Raw genomic sequence first — 21,751 nt, forward strand, 5'->3', positions numbered from 1 at the left:
AGTTGATAAGTGTTGATAAGTAATGAATAACTTTTTTAAGTAATTGATCATTTATTTATGGTTATACGTGGAAAAGGTAAGAGACCGTTTTTATGATCTTAAAATGTACTTTTTATTTGTTTGGATAAAATGGCCATTTTTGTTTCATTCTGTGAACTACTAATAATATTTCTCCCAAATTAAAAAAGATTGCATTAAAATAAATACACATTTGCATTTATTTGAGGAAAATAAAAACTAGAGAAACAGGTACAATAACAGAAAAGATGCTATGTGTTTTTTCAGACCTCAAATACTGCAAATAAAACAAGTTCATATTCACTTTTAAGCAACACAACAGCAATATTTCTGTTTTTTATGTGATAACTTGGATTTTGATCACTGTTCTTGTGTGTCTTGTCATGCTGTCTTTCACATTGCTGTTGGATGTCTTAATGTCACTTCTGAGGTTTGATTTAGTTGAAATTCAAAAGACACCAGATGACCACAATACATCTAGAAATGATGATTTGAAATAAAAATTTTAATGGTCTCATAATCTTTCCGATGTATGTCTATCTTTCATAGTCTAAGCTAACTAATGCCATCAAATAAATTGTTCCCAAACCAATGCAAACTGTAATCGAATCCTATTATATTTTGGAGAAACCCGAGGATTAAATCAGTTTTATTTGCAACGGATAACAAACTTGTCCATGCTGTTCAGCTTTTTTTAAGCTCAGTTTTGATTTTTCCATCATGTTTCACTTGCAGGTTCGGGATTGTCTCTTTGACTGCGTTAAACAAGTCTTCAAACTCTTGGTCCACGCAAATGTCCTGCAAGCAAACTCGGGTTAGAAATGAAAAACGCTTCGAAAGATTGGAGGAAAAACTACGGAATAATGGTTAGGGAGGCATTTACAGAAAAGTCTAGGAACTCCACGGCTGATTCTGGGTTGGCCTGCACTGATTTCAGAATGGCAAAGCACCCTGCCGACTGCATTGGATTACGAGACATCTGCATTGAACCAAAAAAAACGACAGCATCAGAAATAATACATGCCATAAATCTCCTGAGAGTTCAGCTTTTTTCCTAGTTTTGTTTCAATAATTCCCTGCTGTTACTATTTTGATGTTTTGGTTTCACGTGTCGTACTTTGAGAATCTGCAGAGTTGAGTTCACTTTGAGGCCCAGTGCGAAATGGATGGCGCCTTCAAGCGGGATGCTGTTGATGCTAAGAAAATAACAAGACAATAGTTCAGTGATTGACGCAATAAACACAATAGTGTTTTAACACCGATTTGTCTTGTGTCGGGTACAATATGTACAAAGAACTGCATCCAAACCAATTTAGGAGAAAAACAATAAACCATTTAAGCAATGTACCAAAGCTGCAATAAATCAATGACAAGTTTTCCCAATCACCCACCAAACTGCACGTGTGTCCTCTCAAAAAAGAAAACGCGAGAACGTTGTTGCTTTTAAAACGTTGAATCATGAGTAGAAACACAATTTTACCTGATATTCAGATCCTCCAGTGTGTTGTTGTGTTTGAGGACTTGCTCTAAAGCTTTGGCTCCCTCTTTACCCAACCCGTTGTATGACAAATCCAAGGTCCGCAAGAAGATGTTTGCCTTTAAAATATGCAAAAGATCAACAGAGGTCAAGCGCTTTTAGGTTATAGCATATTTAAGAAAGCACCTTTTCAAGGAAGCAAATATTTTTTGAGGAAATGGCCGCTGGTGTTAAATCTCGAGTTGATCAGTTGGAAGTTGAGCGAGTGAATCTGGCAGAGAGAGGACATTATTTCTCTTACCTGGAGGCCTTTCGCAAATGCAATGGCTCCATTTCCGCGAATGCCATTCCAAGCCAGATTGAGTGACTTTATTCCTGTGTTGTCTGCAATGGCAGCACCCAGAATTTCCCCTGAGGACAGAGATGAAGAGATAGAGTCTGTAATGCTAAAATATCTATTTATTATTCCTAATTATTCATAATATGGTTTTGTTTGTTTGCTTAGTGGTTTAATATGTGATGTGCAAAAATAGTTCATTTTCACAGCCTGCAGGGATCAAGCTATACGATTGCCAGCCGCAACTCTTTCCTCTCTATCGCCATCTCTGTTTAAAATCTAAAATTGCATGTTATGTGCATCTCAACATGGATTGAAGGCAAATGATGTTAAACTGATATTTTTCTTGTAAAAACTTTACACAACAGTTCGAGTCATAAATCTTTATTTTAAGTTGTGAAACATGGCAAAAAGTTTTAGTTTACTCATCAAAATGAGTTTCTGTTTATTGAAATCAAATATGGGATTAAAAAGTATTGGACGATTTTAAACTAAACAAAAAATGTAAATAAAAGGAAAAGGAAATAAAATAATAAACAAAACTAAAATAAAAATATGTATTTTATACAGAAAATAACAAACTGATAAAAGCATATAGCAAAACTGCTAAAATTAACTAAAATTTACATTTTAGCAGTCTAAAAATAAAATCTGATTCAAAATATTAATATAAACTAAATAAAACCGTAAACAAAACTATAAAAAAATCTGATATAAGGTAAGGTGACCATTCTCAACACTTATAACTGAGGAAACCTACTCAATATTTTTCTATGTTTACCCAAATTATATATTTATCAGTGTATGGATGAAAAGTTTGTGGAAAAGCGCATTTGTTGTACAATCATTTGCTCAGTGAATCAAAACTGCGTTATCTAAACAATGTGTCTGGACTGTTTATGATCATATAATGATTTCGTTTTTTTCATGCATATTTAGTTTTAATGCATATCGTATCAAATGGCAAACTATAATTCTAGTACTTGTCTAAATGGGCAGAAAACGGCTTTCAAGTGCCTCCTAATGCCATGCATTTATTCGACACGTGTCAAGTCAAACGCCTTCAATGTCCACCTTAAAAGCTTTTAAAAGTTACAAGGGGTCAAAAGCTTTCATGATATAGAGTCATTGTCTTAAAAACCATCAGATCTCAAACCTGCGATGTCTCCAAATCTGTTGTGACTCAGGTCGAGATGCTGAAGTATCTGGTTGCTGACCAGAGCTGGAGCCAGGTGTCTGGCCGCACGCTCGTCCAGATGGTTTCCGGACAGCTTGAGAGACACTAAGGTAGTGTTTTCCAATAGCATGCCGGACAGAGCCCTGGCTCCGTGTTCACCCACTCTGTTTTTAGACAACTCAATTTCTAGGAGGAAAAAAGGACAGAGATTGTATAAGTGGATCATTTTTAAAGGAAAAAGGTACAGCGTTTTATGTTGAGGAACTGACATAATCTAGTACTAAAGAAACCAGTTTTTAAAAACTGTACCGTAGAGTTTCTGAACAGTTTATCGTTTAACAGAATACAATGTTGCAGTTAAGGTGTTTAGGGAAGTATTGTCAGATAATTTGACCTTGAAAAAATGTATACAAGCAAAAGGAATGTTCTGAAAGATATTGAGTTAAAAAAATAAACTTCTTAAGAATTTGTTAATATAGACTATATGGAATATATATAAAATATTATCCACAGCCAAGACAACTTCTTTATTTGAGTTTGTTAAACTGATATTATGTCTATTACACGTGTTTTAAAGAGTCAATTTAATTCTTAGTCAAGACAACTTTACATTTCAAACGGACTAAACTTAATTTCGGTTCATTTCAAGTATTGTCAACTGTATTATTAGTTAAGACAACTTCACATCTCATGTTCACAAACTTAATATTTTAGGGCAGCACGCCACGCACACTTCAATTTTCTTAATGTATGTAATTTATTTACATTATAGTTCTGAACATTTTGGGGCTAAAATCACAAATATTGTAAAAAAAACCTCTTATGAATATTACTTCTGTTGCATATAACAGTAGCGGAGGCACAATATAATTTATCAGTGCATTGTGTCGCGAATCTCTGATATTTAAAAAAATAATGTGAAAAGTGAAAGTTTAGACAATTGAATTGTAGGATATTAAAATGTGTCTTTGATGAAGAAAAGGAACCTAAGTGAATCAAGAACATATCGGTTCTTCAAAGATTACTAGGACATTTTCAGATTTTTCTACAATGCAGATTTTATCTTCATTTATGAATGAGTCACCTCGAAAAAAGTTATGAATGACAGATGTTGGATTGTAAATCCGTCTCTTTGAAAAAAAATGCTGTTTGTGATCACATATTACAATCTGGCAGAGGAACAAAATAACATGCTGAAAGATATCGGTTTCTCGAAAAGTTCTGCTTGTCTTTTATAAAAAATATGGCAACTGTGTCTCACGGACCAATTCCAACAGACTTTCACAGCTTTAGTAAAACACTCAAACACGAACCCAGAATTCAAAGGACTGCAACTATGGGACGATGCCAGTGTAGCACACTTTGTTCAAGTCACCTGTGATATAACAGTTCTCTTTGAGCATATCAGCGATGGCAGCCCCGCCCATTCCTTCCATCCAATTATCTCGCAAGTTCAGCTTCAGGATGGAGGTGTTAGTTACCAAGGAAACGGCGAGAGCTTTGGTACCCTACAGTGGAGATTTGTTAAATGTGAAACATTTGTTTTGTCTGCCCTTCATGCAGTATTTCTGTTCTGCATTTCAATTTCTTCCTAACATCTCTTAGTTTGACCTTACCTGCGGGCCCAAGCCACAATGCATCATGTTGAGCTCACTCTGGTTTATATTTCTCAGAAAGCAGGACATCGGGGTTACGCTCAGCATCTTACAAGCCTCTTTGTAGCGGGTTTGGCCTGTGGGGTCATATGCCTGCCTTTCATCTGGAATATAAATACAACAGTTTAAAATGGTTTATAGAAATGATCGGAAGTGTTAAAATGTTCACAGCCAGGAATGGACAAAACCAAGCTTACAATAAAAAAAACCTTTACAAAGATTCTTATAAAGTTGAATAAACAGGCTTCGACACGTTTCCAGTTTTACTACAAATCGTCACCTTAGAATTACACGATTCTGACATGTTTGAATTGAGTTTGTTCAGAATTGACAACTGATCTATGTTTTATTAAAATGAGTGCATTTGTGGATTCTCTTAAAGAAAACAAAAATGTCCTATCTACAAAATTTCTGTTTAACCATAAGGTTCTTTCTGCAAGAGCCAATCGGCACATTGAATGTACATTTGGAATACATTAAGGGTCTCTGTCTTTTTCATGTATAAAAGAGATTGGTTCCTCGTATCATTTTTGCTATATGAAATGCAAAGACTTTAAAGCTCAATATCTCAAAACTACTCAGACCGCAGATGGGACCTTTTAATTCCAAGGCGAAGAAATGGTTAAACTTACCCTTAAACTCTTAGTCCAAGCTAAACATTTGAGGTTCCCAGAATGTTCCTGGAACGTTCAGGGAACATTTGTAATGTTTTTATTTGGTTACCAAAAAAATGACATAATGGGAACCATATGGGAACGTTGGAGGATGGTTGTGTTTGCTCATTAACCATATTTTCATTTGTTTTTGTTTTATTTTAAGCAAAAACAGGGTTAAATTTAACAAGGTCACACACACCAATAGTACAGGTCAGTCTTCTTTTCAACCTACACTGTAAAACAACGTTTGACCGTATTTCCAAAATAAACTGCAAAGATAAAATCTTGTAAGAAATCTGGGAAATAAACTGTAAAGTAAAGTTTAAGTTTAAATAAAGTAAATGTGTGGTCTTTTTCAAAAATACATACAAATCTGCTAAAAACACAGTAAAATTATTTTGCTGTAAAAATATCGTCGTTTTTTTAACAGTGCATTCACACCTGTCAATTCTGAAAGAGGTAGTCTGATCGCTTATAAAAATACCAATATCAAAAAACCTCAAGATGTAAGGAATTGTTTGAGGAATCTCTAAATGGAGCAGGACGGGTTGCCGCTGAACTTTATCCCCAACGCTAAGCATAAACAAAGTCCCTTAGTCACACATGCAACGCAACGCCTCAATTGAAATAAACTGGTTTCACTTTGTACACCAAATACGACAACAATATATTGTTGTTTCTCATTGAGATAAGCAATTACCATGAATGTGGAAAATTCCCTAGCCATTCATTAAACTATGCGGAGGCACACAAATGCAATCTAACAGATGGCTAGCTCTAATAAGATGAATAAACAGGCATCATAGAGAGAGAGAGATGGATTGAGCCATGCTTTTGTATATGTAGAAGAGTGTGTAGGTGTCTCGGTATCTGCAAGCAGGTGAAAAATGAGAGAGAGAGAGAGAGAGAGAGAGAGAGAGGTCTGAAATTACAAGCATGACTCATGGCCGTTTGTCTGTTTTATTCCCCGTCGAGTGGCAACATCATATTCTCTGACCCTTAGCTCTTTGACACCCCCTTCCAAAACGTGCCTCACCCACGTCCCCCCGCCAGCCCACTCGCTCATGTTCACATTTTTACTTTTAATAAGAAATCTCACTGTGAAAGGCATCGAGCTCCAGGTCTATGTCATAATCTTCGTCAGTGCTGACACCGTCTCTTTCCTTCTGCTGTCCGTCTCCTCGGCAGCTACCGCTGTCTTTCTCATCCTCGTCTTCTTTCTGCTCATCTGCGTTTTGTTCATCTCGAAGGCTTAATCTGGATCTAAGCACTCTCTGAGACAAAAAACACAAGAGCTCTTATATTGACACATGCAGTATTTGATCAAGTGGCATTTGAAAGATCAAAGTGTGCACTTCTTTGCTAAATATTTTACAAAAACATTTTCAATGATAAACCACAGGTAGGCTTATAATGTTTATAATGTTTGTAACGTGCCCTTAGTGACTGTACACTATCTAGCGGTCACTTGAGTGACATGCTCACCTTTTGACATGGTGTTGCTTACTTAGAAGTTTTTTTAGATCAAAACATTATTATGCAAATATTTGTTTGAATGAATAATCAGAGCCGTTGAGAGAGAGTCTTTTCCACAGCAATGGCGATTCCTGGATTCAATAGTTCCAGGAAGTTACTAGTAACGCACTAAACAGACTATTAATCCATTTAAAGAGTCATTTAATGAATAAAAAAATGAAAGAAATACAATTTAAAGAGGGAACATTATTCCTGGAACTGTCTTAGGCTCCATGAATCACGCGACACGCGAAAACTTTGAACGTCTGTTGTCACGACCAATGAGGAATGAGGAAAAGGTAACCAATAAAATCCCAGAATAGATGTGAACTTTTTGAAATAATGTTAAAAATACGACTCGACAAACTTTTCTAAATCCTACAATATAAAGAATTTAATGTTATGGAATATCATTTTACGTGACAGATTTTTTTATTTAATTCTGTAAAAAGAATTTACAAGTTGGGTGTAAGATAACATGAAAAACATGTAATTTAACTTTACAAAATAAGTTATCTTTACGTATTTAGCCACCCCAGCAGCTAGAATACTATCTATTTATTTTTACAGTAGGCAAAGGGTGAATACGCTGAAGATGCTAAAACGCACCTTAGTTTTGATATTCATTTTATATCAATACATACATATATAGACCACTTTGCAAGATGTTATTAGTAATTATAAAATGTAATCTTAAAGATATTTGTTGAAATTTTAAATCTGTTATAAATATCTATAGCGTTGTTTATGTCATCTCAAGAGGTCTTCCCAAACTACTGAATATTTCCAATGTGGAAAACATGAATAAGTGAACAGTAGTGTACATAGGTCTTAAAAGGTGTTCATTCTGTAGCCTTTTAACCGAGGACACTCACTTGTCCATCCACGCTTCCTCTGCTGTACACACTTCTGGGTCTGCTGGCCGGCCTGCTTGCGATTCCTCCAAGTGTCTCCTTTTCTTCACCATCTTCATCATCTTCACACACTGATAGTAAAATACTTTCTTTCATCACTACCGTCATGTGTTCACAGATCTTCACTTTTCATCAAGTTAAGTCGAGCATGATTCATGTTGAATTCCCAAGCCAGACAGGATCGATATTCCTAAATGAAATCAAATCTCGAAGAAAACAAATCAGTGCTGTTCGGTGTCTCCTGCTGCCCCAGACTAACCCAGGGTCACATTTGATTGACATTTACTTTGACTTATCAAGTGCTGGGTGTTCGCACAGCCTGTCCAATCGGCAGGGAGTCTGGGCGGAGCGGGCGGGCTATCGCTCGACTGATTTGTTTTGTTTACTGGTTGCCGTGGTAACTCATTCGGCTAAGCTAGCAGCATTCCTGTATTGGAAAACAATACAAACGTAAACGTTTACAACATATTTTTTTTATATTTTGAACGCTTTACGCCGTTTACTAAAACAAAATTGTTTACTAAAAAATAAATGTAGCTATTTTTGTATTATTTTATTTCATTTACACATGTTACTTTTCATAGTGAGTTTATAAAAACATATGATTGTCATGTACTCCTGTGTGCGGTTTTATTTCAAAAATTTTCTTTCTAAATTTTTCTAAACTAATCTGAAATTTTTCAGATTAGCTACCAATTTACAGTTATCTAAAATACAACAATTTGAAAATTATTAAAAAATAATCCCTCAGAGGCACGGAGCAACAAACCTTTCCTAGGAAAAAGCATGCATGAAGAACGTGTAAACAATCTTCAATTCAAACAGATAAGCAAGAGCGTCACGTACAAGTTTTGACATAAAAATGTTTTATTTATTAGATGCAAAGTCTTCGCAGTATATGCATTAAAATGGTAAATGTTTCGAGAGTTCCACAATAGAGGATTCACAGCGGAGACTGACTGACGGTTTCTGTTAGCAGCAGCAAAGAACAAACACAAAAAAGAAAAAATCCTGAAAGCTCTTGTCCATCCGATCACAGGGGACGGACGCGTTCACAACATTTAAACCGACACCGTGCAGGTTCACGAGAGAAAAACAGAACATGAAACGTCATGCATTCAGGTCAACGCCTCAGCTCGCCTCAAACCAATAGGAAAGATAAGACACTATATTCACCTAATTTATTACAAGCAAATCAGGACAAAACAAAAACCATTCCCATAATTAAAATACATTCATAAGTTCTCATACATTATATTTTGATATTTACTGTACCTTTAAATATGTGCATGAGTGCGTTTGCTTTTTTTGCTGCACTTTTTGTATCACAGAGTTTGAACGGTGCAAAACACAAAAATTTCAGAAAGGAAACATTCAGCGTTACCAACACAGAACAAGTCTTACGGAAAGAGGACAGAAAATCGAACTCAAATTTGTCATGCCAAAATATGAAAAATACTCAAGCTAGATACAAAACTTGTACACGTCTCAAAGAATTCTGAGAAATAAAAGATTTCCCTCACTGCAATAAAAAAAGGCATTGCATGCAAAAAAATGTCGTTGTGGCATTGATTTTTTTGCTCTTTGTAAGAATTGGAAATAATTAAAAAACATGACTCCGCTAGATTGACAGATTCATCCAGATGGATTTTAAGAACAGTATTCCTCAGGTAAAAGTGCATCTCAGAGAAAGAAAGAGAATTATAATTTGCAGCATCACTACATTGTCAATTCATCCTCAATACTGAGGTTCAAGGACCATTCATGAAAGACTGGCACCCAGAGACATGTTCAGATTCCCCAGCCTTTTCTGATAAATGCATATTTGTATTAAGAAGTGGCCGCTATAATAGTAGCAATCTAAAAAAACAGAAACTGTATCCTAGTGAGATTCACACTCATTTTAATTCTACGATTCCAATTGAATAAACGTGTTCAGGATCTCAGTGTTTGTGGAATTTAACCGGTCATTCAAACAGCTTTCGGTCTCCATCTGTATAGTCAATACTGTGACTTCCCAAGAAAATAATTTCTTCTGCAATTCATAAACCAAGAGAATCAGAGATGGGGGGGACCTTAAAAGACACATAAATCATCAACATTTCTTGACTGGTCATGTCCATGTTGCTCAAGTCAAGCGTGACCTGACATTCTCGAGAGATGTCGATTTAAATCCACTAAAATGTCATCTCAATAAATCAAGCAGGTGTCAAATTTGTCAGCTTTAAATGCTTGTGAACATCCGAGTACATCTTAAATTGCATTACTTTTTATTCCCTATTGAGGGTTTTTTGTTAAGACGACAGATATTTACACTTCGTCTCAAGGGATTCTTAACCACATCTTATGCCTCGGCATGTACAGATAGCCGTCACCACTGTGCCGGCAATAAGCACAAATCTCATATATTGAAGCGATAATGCACAAAGCGTGATTTTGTGCGTGTTCAATTTGTCTCTCCACATATGCATGCTTGATAGTTACATTGAGGTGATAGAAAACCTTTGATGGCCATATATATAGATTTTTAATAGTTTAAACATTTTCATGTTTTGATTGTGATGACTTTGTACATGATTCATTTTTTGGTGAACAACACATCCATCCAAGTCAAAAGTAAATCAGGTACATTTTGATTCATGGGGACTTTGATGTTTGAAGCGGAACCCATGAGAGCAATGGCAAACAGCCTGAGTGGGAAAAATGTTTAAAAAAGGAAGAACAAAACACGCTTCGTCTTTAGCAAGGACTAGACTGTTTACTTAACTAAAGACTCGACATCCAAACATGAAAAATAATCTAGTGACTCACAAAACTTCAGGGTAAAACAAATACTTTCCGAGTCTTAACAGTGAGGTCAATACGTTTGCGTAGAACGCCATTTTGCTTTTAGAGATCAGAAAGCACAAAAGCCAGTAATGAGGACCAGCGCATAACACACGAAGTGCATTCTGAAATGAAGAGTACTTGTCTTTATTTTGTAGACTTTGATCATAGAAATGCACAATGTTTGAGAACTAGCAAAGAATACACTCGGCACAGTTTTGGAATTGGTGGTGGGCGTCTCATGCTTCTGATTGGCTGATTGAAGTATCCGAGTAAAAATCAGCAAAATGGACGACAAATGAGACTATGAACAAAACACCCTGTAAAAAACAGAAGAGAAGAATGATTAAAAATGCATAAAATATTAGTCTTAAGTACACAAAAGTAATATTAGAATACGGATTTATAAATTTGAGATTGTACGATATTGCTGGAAATGTCTGTTTGATTTCACTGCAACTCGGGTAAAGATGAGAAGTCAACTAACCTGCAATTATACGTTTAAAACAGAGATGGCGATAGAGAGGCAACATATAGGACTGGTCTTATTTTGGTTTGAAAAAAAGTTACATTATTCTTAATCTAGTAAAATAAAATGCTAAAATAAAATTGTTTATATATAAAATATTAAATAAACTTATTTTATCATTCATTTATAGTTCATATGTAATTATATATTATTTTTTTAATAAAATGTAATGTATAAAATAAAATTTTTTTTTTATTAAATATAAAATATATGAATATGTCTTATAATCGTCATAAGTCATTTCTGAAATAAAATATCAGTAAAGTAAGCTGCAACTTTTGGTTTCAAAAAGAGATGGCGACAGAGAGACAAAATATAGCACTGAAGAATTATTATTTAACAAAAAAACGATTTAAATTAGTTTTTTAAACAGTCAAATAAAACATTTATATTACTTTATAAAAACTAAAAATATATAATTTTTATTAAAAAAAGAATGCATTTACAAAATATTTGCCGCTTTGCATTTGTGCTTACTGTAATAAAAATACAGGAGATTAATATAATCTTCATATTTATATTTATAGATTGCAAAATTTCATGATGCATTTACTTATGTCATTATTTATTTATCTTGGTCCAATGTATTGCATCTTAAGACAAAATGAAAATGCAACAAACACTTGAATCGTAAGGCATCATTTAAGTCGTGTTTTATCTAATTCCGCTCACTTTTCTGAGTATTTTTATGCATTTGACTGCAACACATGCATTTCATTATCTCATGATATTCTATTGAGTTTCGTCCTCCACATCCCTGTATTAGCAAATGACGTGAGAATGTGAGGTGCCTCTCGTCCTCCACCAGAAGGACTTTCATCAAAAAACCCGACAAAAACCTCAAGCAACGCCTCTCACAGGAACCCCGCCGAGCGTACGGCAAACAGTCCGGTTAACGGTGGTAAGGCTAAAGCACTTCTCCTCCCTCGGCTCTCACGCAGAGTGCGCTATGAACAAGCTCTTATCTGTGAGCGCAAACAGAGCGTGCGCCCTCTTCTCGCTAATCCTGTTACGCCGCAGTCTTTTCTCAGCCTCCGTCTCTATGGTTACCGCTGGCATTCAGCGATGCCAGTCCAGAGGCTGTATCTACAGAGGACACGCTGGGAAAGAGATTTAAGAACTTACTCATCGGTATCCTTCTTGCTTTCTTCGATGAAGGCAATAGATTCCGATCTTAGGCGGTTGGTGACCTCGTACGTGCGCAGAGTAACACCGAAAATGTCCTCGTGGTATCGATTCTCATCCTTTAATACATAGGAAAAAAGGGCTAACAGTTTGGAAAAGTACCTACAACTGCTTTCCAAACACATTTTTTTTAACATTACGTAATGCCTAAACATCATGCAACAGTTAATAAGTACTTTGTCTACTATAACATCCAATCAGAAGTTAGAGTGTGGACCACAAACTCACATCCAGACCACAAACCAACTTAGCAAAACGTTTGTAAGATGTGGTGTCTAACCCTCAGTTTGCTGATATAGAAGCCGGCGTCCTCAAGAGACATGTTGCCATGCAGTTTAAAGATCTGCTGGACTGTTTTCAGCACGTCTCCGGCCATGGTGACATCACCACAGACGTAGATGTGTCCGCCTTCATCTCGGAGATGTTTGTAGACTGTTTCAGACAGCTGCTCACGAAGAACATCCTGAACGTATTTCTAAGCAAGAGACAGAAAGTTGATTTGTCAGTATGTCGAAACATCACTCACAACTGACACATCTATGTTTGACACAGAACTTTAAGGCTAGTCCTATTTAGGCTTTGTAAATTCTTCAGAAAGAGCTATTTGGCTGAACTCACTGATAAAAAAAGGATGGAATGCAAATGTTTTGGGCGATGTGTCTGATTTTTACCTTTGGTTTCCCAGGCTCTCTGGAGTATGCGGTGTAAAGCTCTTTAAACACGCCCTTGTTTCGAGCCTGGATTGTCTCTTCGTTATAAATGTGGTCGATCTGTGACTGTCGGCACCCGAATACCAAGATCATGGGGCACGTCTTGAGTCCTGATCAAGAGAAACATAGCAAAGTGTGAGTTTACTGCAAATCAAAATGTGGGTGAAAAAAGGTTAACAGGCCATTCACATTTGGAGTCTTGTGTGCGCATGTTCGTTCTATTAAATGTATACGTGTGTGGAAAGCATGCTCAAATAGGGAACGATGCGTCTCCGCAGGGTTTTAGACGCGAAATGTAAATGGCCTCTAACATTTTTCAAATTCAAGTTTCAACAGGCTCTCACTTACAAAACACGTGTGTATTTCATCCTTTAAGCATGCATACACACAGTCAAGAGTGCCCAAAAGTGGTGGAAACGACCCCATTGTTACGTAGTTATTCTTATAGCCGCAATATGTACATTTGGACCGCTAGATGGTGCACTTTCGAAACAACAAAAGGCGAAGCTAAATGTTATGTAGGAGAGCGGAATTATGAGATGTGTCGTTTTCACCTCCATACGCCTCTCTGGATGATTGCCCATCATGTTCACGAGGTACTTTATTCATTACGATGACATCAAATAAGCTTGCGAGAAACGTGAAATGTAATGCTACACAAAGTCCAATCTCATTCATGGCTAACATGGCATTACGCTACAAAATCAATTGACAGTTTTACGCGTATAAAAATGTAACTACGTTTACGCTATTTGGGGTTACAAAGAGTAATCGTGATCCATAATAACAGAACAACAGGTGCTGCGTTCCTGATGCTGTATAACCACTTACGCATTTGCGCGTTGCTGTAGTTTCTCAAACCGGAAACTGAAGATATTAAATCACTGATATGCGACAAATAAAAGGGAGACAAGGGACGGGCCATTATTTTAAATAGGAATTTCTGTGGATTTGCACATTCTCGGGAACATTCGGGATAATGTAAGGAAACCACTGCATGAAAAAAGAAAACCACAGTGCAAGTGATTTTTGGATATTTCATAATTCTTCCATATTATGGCTTTAAACTAGTAAAGAATATATAAAGGTTATATTTGCTTTTTTTAAGTATAAAAATGTAATTAATATAAAGCTATTTATATTGTTTAAGTGCGTAAACTGTTAAAAACATAAAATTGAGGGACAGAGACAAAGCTGCAATCCGTAACTTGCATTTCTATTAAGATTCAACATTCTAATCATCTGTAAATATATAACACAAATATGCATTAATATCATCTAAACTAAGTAAATTAAGAAATCTAAATCCTACCTTTAGTTTCAATGTCATAAAGTCTCTGTTGCCAGAAGCTTCTAAACGGAGCGATTCCAGTGCCTGGGCCAATCAGAATGCAGGGAACCTGGCTGTCTTTTTGCATACGGAACGTAGGAGCACTAAAACAGAAAATACAGCCCATCAACAGAAAATACAGCCCATCAAATCTAAATCAAAACAGGCGTCAGTGAGCATATTTAAAGTGTGTAAGAGTTTTACCCTCTGACGAAACAGGGCACGGTATCTTCAGCTTCCAGACTGTTGAGCCAGGATGAGCACACTCCATGGTGGATGGGACCTTCTCCATCTAACCGAAATAAAACCCATAATCCTTTCACACCCCCTTTGACACAGATCCTAATGTCTTACAATTTATGACAGCGCCAGGCAGATATCGCTGCCTTCGAATGGACTGAAATTGCTTTAAACAGCTAATTATGTCATTACATGTTTACAATGAGCTTAAAGTGTGAAAGTGAATCGAGAGAGCAATTTATCTTTAGAGTAAAAAGGCTTGACAGCGAATAAACCGATGAATTAATTTGATCCTTTCATTTCATGCGGCTCCTGTTTTTCATTAAAAATAACAAACTGCAATAATCATAAGTCCTCTTTAAAGCTCAGAGATTAAACAAAGTAAACTGAGACGTCGGCTAATCTCCTGCTTCTCAGAACCGTCTCCTGAGAATAAGAATCTAATAACACTCATCTCTGACATTGAGATCTCTTTTAAAACTCCAATGACCTCGGATAATTCAGCCTCAGCTTTTAAGTTCGATACATTAACAACTATTTTTACATTAGGGGAAACATAATTCTTATATAAACAATTTAATCGAATACATTTTAAGAATAGAAGTGTTGAATCAACTAATAACTCAATAAAGCAAACTTGTGTTTTTACCTCTAGTGCGGAAGGACACCACGGCCACGGTGAGGTGAATCTCGCCTGGGTGGAGGTCTGGAGAGGAGCTGATGGAGTAATATCGTGGCTGTAGGAGAGGAAGCTGGGTCAGGAGCAGGGTGGAGGGGATCTGAAGAGAAGGAAACTCCTCCAACACCTCCACGATGGTGGGATTATTGTACCACTTCCACTCCTCGTACTCCTGCAAACCCTGAGACGACAAGAGGAGATTAAATGCTCGTTCGAAACCATTAACTCCATTAGCGTCCACACCAACAGATGATAGCTTTATTGTTATTCTAAGGTCGTGCGCTGCAGTTTCACATTTTAAATGCGTGAGCACCTTTAAATTGAAATGGATTTTGAATGGCTCCCAATGATATTGATCCTCCGTATTGTTATAGTTTCACTTGTGGATGCCACTATTCTCTTAAAGTTTTAATGCTTTTTAAAGTCGGCATGAAATGAAAGACAACTATTCTAATTGCTTTACGGTGTTTATCCGTGCACATTATTTTAATTAAATTAATTTGCACTTGTAATCTTTAATAAAAAATGTTAACGTATTCAGCTCAGGAAAAAATTAAGATACCAGTCAAAATTTGTATTAAACCGGCATTCCTGCACATGTTTTTTCCTTTCCAGAGTCTGTTTAAAATTTACAAAAAATCTTTAGGACCGATGTAAAGTCACCCGACATGTGAATGTCAAGACGCATGAAAGCTGTGAATAAAAATCAAGATTATTCCATGACATGTTCACTTTTGAACTTTCCTTAAAGACATGTAAATGTATTACTATTGAACTTGTTGTCTTTGCAATTTTTAAGATCTGCAAACGCTGCATCTTTTTGGTTCAGATGAATACAACAAAAATACTATTTGGAAATTGGGAGAATCCCAAACACGGATATACACAGATTTCTTTTTTAATAATTTAAAGTACTTGAGTTTAGCATTTATAAACTGCATATAACTACAACTCGGCAAAAAAAAGAGACAATCAAGTTCACATTAAATTAACAGACCTATAGATCACTTCAGAAGACGTAAACACGCTGGTCCAGAATAACTTCCTGTTTTAGTTTTTTTTAAATGTTTAAATAAAGTACAACCAACTGAACATTACAAAATGTTAAACAAAGATATTTAACATTTAAGTTTATATGTAAGATTTTAATAAAATATGAAACCAGAAGTGCTTCTGGACCAGTGTTATGTCTTCTATAGAAGTAGTCTATGGAACGTATTCATCATCATGGAGAAGCAATTTAGCAGCAGAAGCGTACAGAAGTGTATTTAAATTGTGTCTTGTTGAGTTTTAGTACTGTGTTAAACTGAGAAATCGCTTTGTATTTACTTCCGCTCTGTCACGTGGTGAAACCGCGGGTAGTATCGTTCCTTCCTTCGTTCTTGGGCTAGTTTAATTTGTTTGCTTTGTGTGCGCGTGTCATCTGAGGGCGGGGCCTGTTGAATTTAAGTAATTAGACGCGTATTTAAAAAGCGTCTACCCACCGCGGCAGCGGTCGCGTGCAGTCCTCATCGCGTGAAGACCGAAGAGAGTAAAGACATCGACTCTACCTGCGCGCGACTCCAGCGAGCCCGGGACACCGACAGGGCACTTGAGTATTGCACTTCTTTTGTACCTTTTTTTGTTTTGTATCAACACTTGCACTTTTTGTCTTACTTGTTTTCACTAATACTTATTCCTTTATTGTTATCTTTAATGTTTCTCGCTATTTTCTTTCTGCTTCTCTTAAATATGTGTTTTAAAATCCTTTCTGTTATCACAACACGTAAATCATCTGCCGCATGCCGAAGGCGACACAATGCTAATAATCTTCACAATGTATCACTGCTAGCAACAGCCCCTTCTACTTTCCCAATAGGATTGTGGAACTGCCAATCTGCTGTGAACAAAGCTGATTTCATTACAGCTTTTGTTAAACATTCTGATCTTTCCATTGTAGCACTTACAGAAACATGGATCAAACCAGAGGACTCTGCCACTCCCGCTGCCCTCTCCCATAACCACACTTTCTCCCACAGCCCTCGTATCACAGGAAGGGGTGGAGGCACCGGTCTACTCATCCCCAAAGACTGGAAATTCAATCAGCTAACACCCATGCGTGTCAACAGCTCCTTCGAGTTTCATGCTGTTACTATCACCCACCCTGTTAAAAGTCATTTTGTAGTTATATATCGTCCCCCAGGTCAGCTTGGACATTTCTTGGAGGAGCTGGATGTGCTTCTTTCATCCTTCCCTGAGGATGGTACGCCCCTGGTGGTACTAGGTGACTTCAACATCCACATTGGAAAGCCACAGGCTACTGACTTCATCAACCTGACCGCATCATTTCTCCTCGAGCAGGTTTCCACATCAGAAACCCACAAGTCTGGAAACCATCTAGATCTGATCTTCACAAGGTACTGCTCCACTCATCACTCTCAGGTCCTCCGCTGCACACGTCTGATCACTTCTTCGTCACCCTCGACCTCAACCTCACTGCTCCGGATATCGCAGATGTCTTACCGATGGTTACCTTCCGGCGCAACCTGCGGTCTCTCCCTCCCTCCGGTTTTTCCTCTGCTGTCTTCTCTGCACGCCCCCCTCTGATGAGCTCTCTCTTTTGAATACAGACAATGCCACAGACACTCTGTGTTCCACGCTTTCATCCTGCTTGGACAACCTATGCCCTCTTGCATCTGGACCAGCCCGTGCATCCCCGTCGGCTCCCTGGTTATCGGATGTACTGCGTGAGCATCGCACCAGCCTCCGGTCAGCTGAGAGAAAATGGCGCAAGTCAAAAGACCCTGCAGACCTCTCTCTCTCTACCAATCTCTTCTCTCTTCTTTCTCTGTAGATGTCACCTCTGCAAAAACAGATTACTACCACTCGAGGATCTGCAACTCTCCGGACTCTCGAACGCTCTTCAAAACCTTCTCTGCTCTCCTCTGTCCGCCTGCTCCCGCACCTTCATCGGAGTTAACAGCTGCTGATTTTGCATCGTTCTTCGTAAAGAAAACTACTGCCATCAGCAGCCAGTTCTTTACACCACCACCAGTCGAACCCACCCCACCTTTTCTCCTCTGTCTGAAGCTGATGTCTCCAAGGTCATTGGCTCCAACCACCCTACCACCTGCCCACTGGATCCCATCCCCACCCATCTCCTCCAGGCCATCTCTCCAACGGTTGTGCCTGCTCTGACCCACATCATCAACTCTTCGCTTACCACTGGGACATTTCCCACAGTGTTCAAAGAGGCCCGCATCACACCGCTTCTAAAGAAACCCACCCTGGACCCTACACTGCTAGAAAACTACAGGCCTGTCTCCCTTCATCGCCAAAGCCCTGGAGTGAGTTGTGTTCAACCAGCTCTCCTCCTTTCTCAAGCAAAACAACCTCCTAGACAGCAATAAGTCTGGGTTCAAGACCGGTCATTCCACAGAGACTGCACTTCTCTCAGTCATCGAAGCCCTGAGACTGGCAAAAGCATCATCCATGTCATCTGTGCTCATCCTACTGGATCTGTCTGCTGCCTTTGACACGGTCAATCATCACATCCTCCTGGCTTCTCTCTGAGCTATGGGTGTCTCTGGAATGGCGTTGCAATCGTTCGAGTCCTACCTGTCGGGTAGGTCATTCAGAGTATCCTGGAGAAATGAGGTCTCCACGTCCCAACAGCTCAACACGGGGGTGCCACAGGGCTCAGTGCTTGGACTGCTACTCTTCTCCATTTACATGACATCCCTCGGCTCGGTCATTCAGAAGCATGGCTTCTCCTATCACTGCTATGCCGACGACACTCAACTCTACTTGTCATTTCAACCGGACGATCCGACGGTCGCTGCATGCCTGAATGACATCTCGCTTTGGATGAAGGATCATCACCTGCAGCTAAACCTTGCAAAAACGGAACTGCTTGTGATCCCAGCCAACCGAAAAGATTCACCACAACCTTGCCATTCAACTAGGCTCATCAACGATTACACCGTCCAGCACAGCCAGAAACCTAGGAGTGGTAATCGATGATCGGCTTAACCTCACAAGTTATGTTGCCAGCACCACCCGGTCCTGTAGATTCATCCTATAAATCATTAGGAAAATTAGACCTTTCCTATCGGAGCACTCTTCGCAAGTCCTAGTCCAGGCTCTTGTCCTGTCCAAACTGGATTATTGCAATGCGCTTCTGGCTGGACTTCCTGCTTGCACAATCAAACCTCTCGAGATGATCCAGAATGCGGCGGCAAGAGTGGTCTTCAATGAATCGAAGAGAGCGCATGTAACTCCGCTCTTCATCAGGTTACACTGGCTCCCTGTTGCCGCCCGCATAAAGTTCAAAGCTATGCTCCTGGCCTACAAGACCAACCCTGGATCTGCACCATTTACATTACATTTACATTTATTCATTTGGCAGACGCTTTTATCCAAAGCGACTTACAAGTAGTTTTTTTTTATACAGTGACACATTACTGCAGAGCAATCAGGGGTAAGGTGCCTTGCTCAAGGGCCCTTCAGTCATGACCTGCTGGCACTGAGATTAGAACCGGCAACCTTCTGATCACAAGCCCAACGCTCTAACCATTAGGCCACAACTGCACCATCGTATCTCCACTCACTAATGCAGATCTATGTTTCTGCCAGATCACTGCGGTCTGCAAAGGAACAATGACTAGTGGTACCATCCCAAAAAGGAAAAAAGTCACTCTCCCGTACCTTCTCTGGATCTGTTCCACATTGGTGGAATGATCTACCAGCTGCTACAAGATCAGCAGACTCGGTTGCCATCTTTAAAAAACACATCTCTTCCGTCAACACGTCGCTGATTGATTTTTCCTAATTCTCTTCCCTTTCCTTCTAACCTCACTATTCTTAGCTTTTTATACTGTGCTAGACTTTAATGGACTAGTTTGATGCACTTATGTATTTTGTTGCCTATGTTGTTATAATTGCTTCCAATGTTTCCTCATCTGTAAGTCGCTTTGGATAAAAGCGTCTGCTAAATGACTAAATGTAAATGCAAATCATTCTGAAAGACTTTGTCGAGTTTACTGCTGGTTCCTCAGGGCACAGAAGGATGACAGTGAACTTCTGCAGCTCAATTTCTGTTCATCTCCTCATCTGTCTCACACCAACCATGTTAACAAGACAAAATGACTCGCTAACTAAACGGCCATTTTTAACAACATTACAAAAAATTGCAGCGAGTGTTTCAGTGGGAGGCGATGAAAGATAAATATTCCCGCGTCTCGAGGACCGCTCATGGCGTTGACATCTAGAGGCTCGAGTGAGGGAGAAAAACAGACATAGGAGGGGAATAAAAGAACAAAGAAAGGAAGGGGGTTGATTTTCAGAGGTAATATGTTATCAAACTGAGAAAATTACTACCGATTGGAGATGGAAAAGGCAGAGCCGCATGCGGCGGAGTGAGGCGCTTAGTCTTGCATAGGAGAGATGTTTGACAGTCGACGGTGGCGAGCTAGGGTGATGATGCAAGTGAAAGTCTCGCGTGACTGCTGTTTCTTACCTTGCTGAGCACCTCCAGTCTTTTTCTTTGTTTTTCATTGGTAGCTAAAGGAGCAAACTGTTGCAGCAGAAGAGGGCTGGGGGGCATGGTTATGTCCAGGAAGTATTTGAAAGCCTGGTAGATGGTGCACGGCGGGATGCGGCTCTCATCCGTCCAGTTACTGATCACACCTGCAGAATAGAGCGGGATGAAGCCCTGACTGGTTAAATGGATACAGTAAAAGCCTTTGATGGAAAATTGACATCAGATTCTTTCATGACACTTTTGTAGTGCAAAATGGGACTGAAATGGTTGAAAGAAATAGTTTAAAAGTCCAGTGTATGAGATTTAGCGGCATCTAGATGCAAGGCTGCGAATTGCAACCAACAGCTCACTCCAGCCCTTTCCCCCCCCCCCATTCAAAGTAGCCAAGACAGGGCTAAGACACATTGTCTCCTTCGGCAAAAAAGCAAAAGCATGAAGATATTTACAAAACACACTCAGTTTGTCCGTTAAGGGCTACTGTAGAAACATCATGGCGAATTCCATGTAAGGGGACCCGCGGTGCATGTAGTATTTATGTAGTAAATAGCTCATTCTAAGGTAATAAAAACATAACGCTTCATAATGAAAGGTCTTTAACTACTTCTGAAGACATAGTAAGGTATATTAAATTGCATTTCTGTCAATAGATTCTCCAAATATTACACACATCACCTTTAAAATAAAATACAATTTAAAGGGTGACGAACACGTGCTTTGCATTTATAAAAAAATATGCAAATTAACAGACACTTAAAATCGGTTACGTATCTTTACGTTATCTAACAATATTAGATTTAAGTCTGTTACGCACACAAATCCGTGGAATGAGTTCAGAAGACAAGCAATATATTGCTGAAGTTATAGCCAGCTATCATATAAATGTTCTAAGAACGCTTTACATGCTTTTTAAAATATTCCAAAAGCAATGTAAGAAAAAAAAATTACACCAACATTGTTTAGCAATTACGTTGAGCAAATGTAA

The 21,751-nt window shown here is 38.4% G+C and overlaps 2 protein-coding genes across 3 annotated transcripts in view; both read right to left on the reverse strand.

Annotated features, from left to right (window-relative positions):
- Positions 1-92: 92 nt before the first annotated feature.
- Positions 93-8,010, reverse strand: lrrc74b (leucine rich repeat containing 74B). Its single transcript, XM_079448134.1, has 10 exons — positions 7,711-8,010; positions 6,420-6,594; positions 4,626-4,768; positions 4,385-4,517; positions 2,989-3,195; positions 1,797-1,906; positions 1,499-1,614; positions 1,136-1,214; positions 902-997; positions 93-816 (listed from the first exon to the last, which is right to left on the reverse strand). Exons 1-10 carry the CDS (start codon positions 7,855-7,857, stop codon positions 703-705), a joined length of 1,320 nt encoding a protein of 439 aa, XP_079304260.1. The 5' UTR covers positions 7,858-8,010; the 3' UTR covers positions 93-702.
- A 592-nt stretch (positions 8,011-8,602) lies between these two features.
- nos1 (nitric oxide synthase 1 (neuronal)) overlaps positions 8,603-21,751 on the reverse strand; it is a 42,599-nt gene continuing 29,450 nt past the window's right edge. For both annotated transcript variants that reach the window (XM_079451343.1, XM_079451342.1), the window contains exons 22-29: positions 20,746-20,915; positions 15,219-15,429; positions 14,534-14,621; positions 14,312-14,433; positions 12,961-13,109; positions 12,570-12,764; positions 12,230-12,348; positions 8,603-10,895 (exon numbers count right to left, since the gene is read on the reverse strand). In XM_079451343.1, the coding sequence (XP_079307469.1) occupies positions 10,880-10,895; positions 12,230-12,348; positions 12,570-12,764; positions 12,961-13,109; positions 14,312-14,433; positions 14,534-14,621; positions 15,219-15,429; positions 20,746-20,915 (1,070 nt within the window). In that variant the 3' untranslated portion in view covers positions 8,603-10,879. The remainder of the gene's footprint in view (positions 10,896-12,229; positions 12,349-12,569; positions 12,765-12,960; positions 13,110-14,311; positions 14,434-14,533; positions 14,622-15,218; positions 15,430-20,745; positions 20,916-21,751) is intronic.

Source organism: Barbatula barbatula (genome assembly GCF_947034865.1).
Source record: "Barbatula barbatula genome assembly, chromosome: 2".
Taxonomy (NCBI): Eukaryota; Metazoa; Chordata; class Actinopteri; order Cypriniformes; family Nemacheilidae; genus Barbatula; species Barbatula barbatula.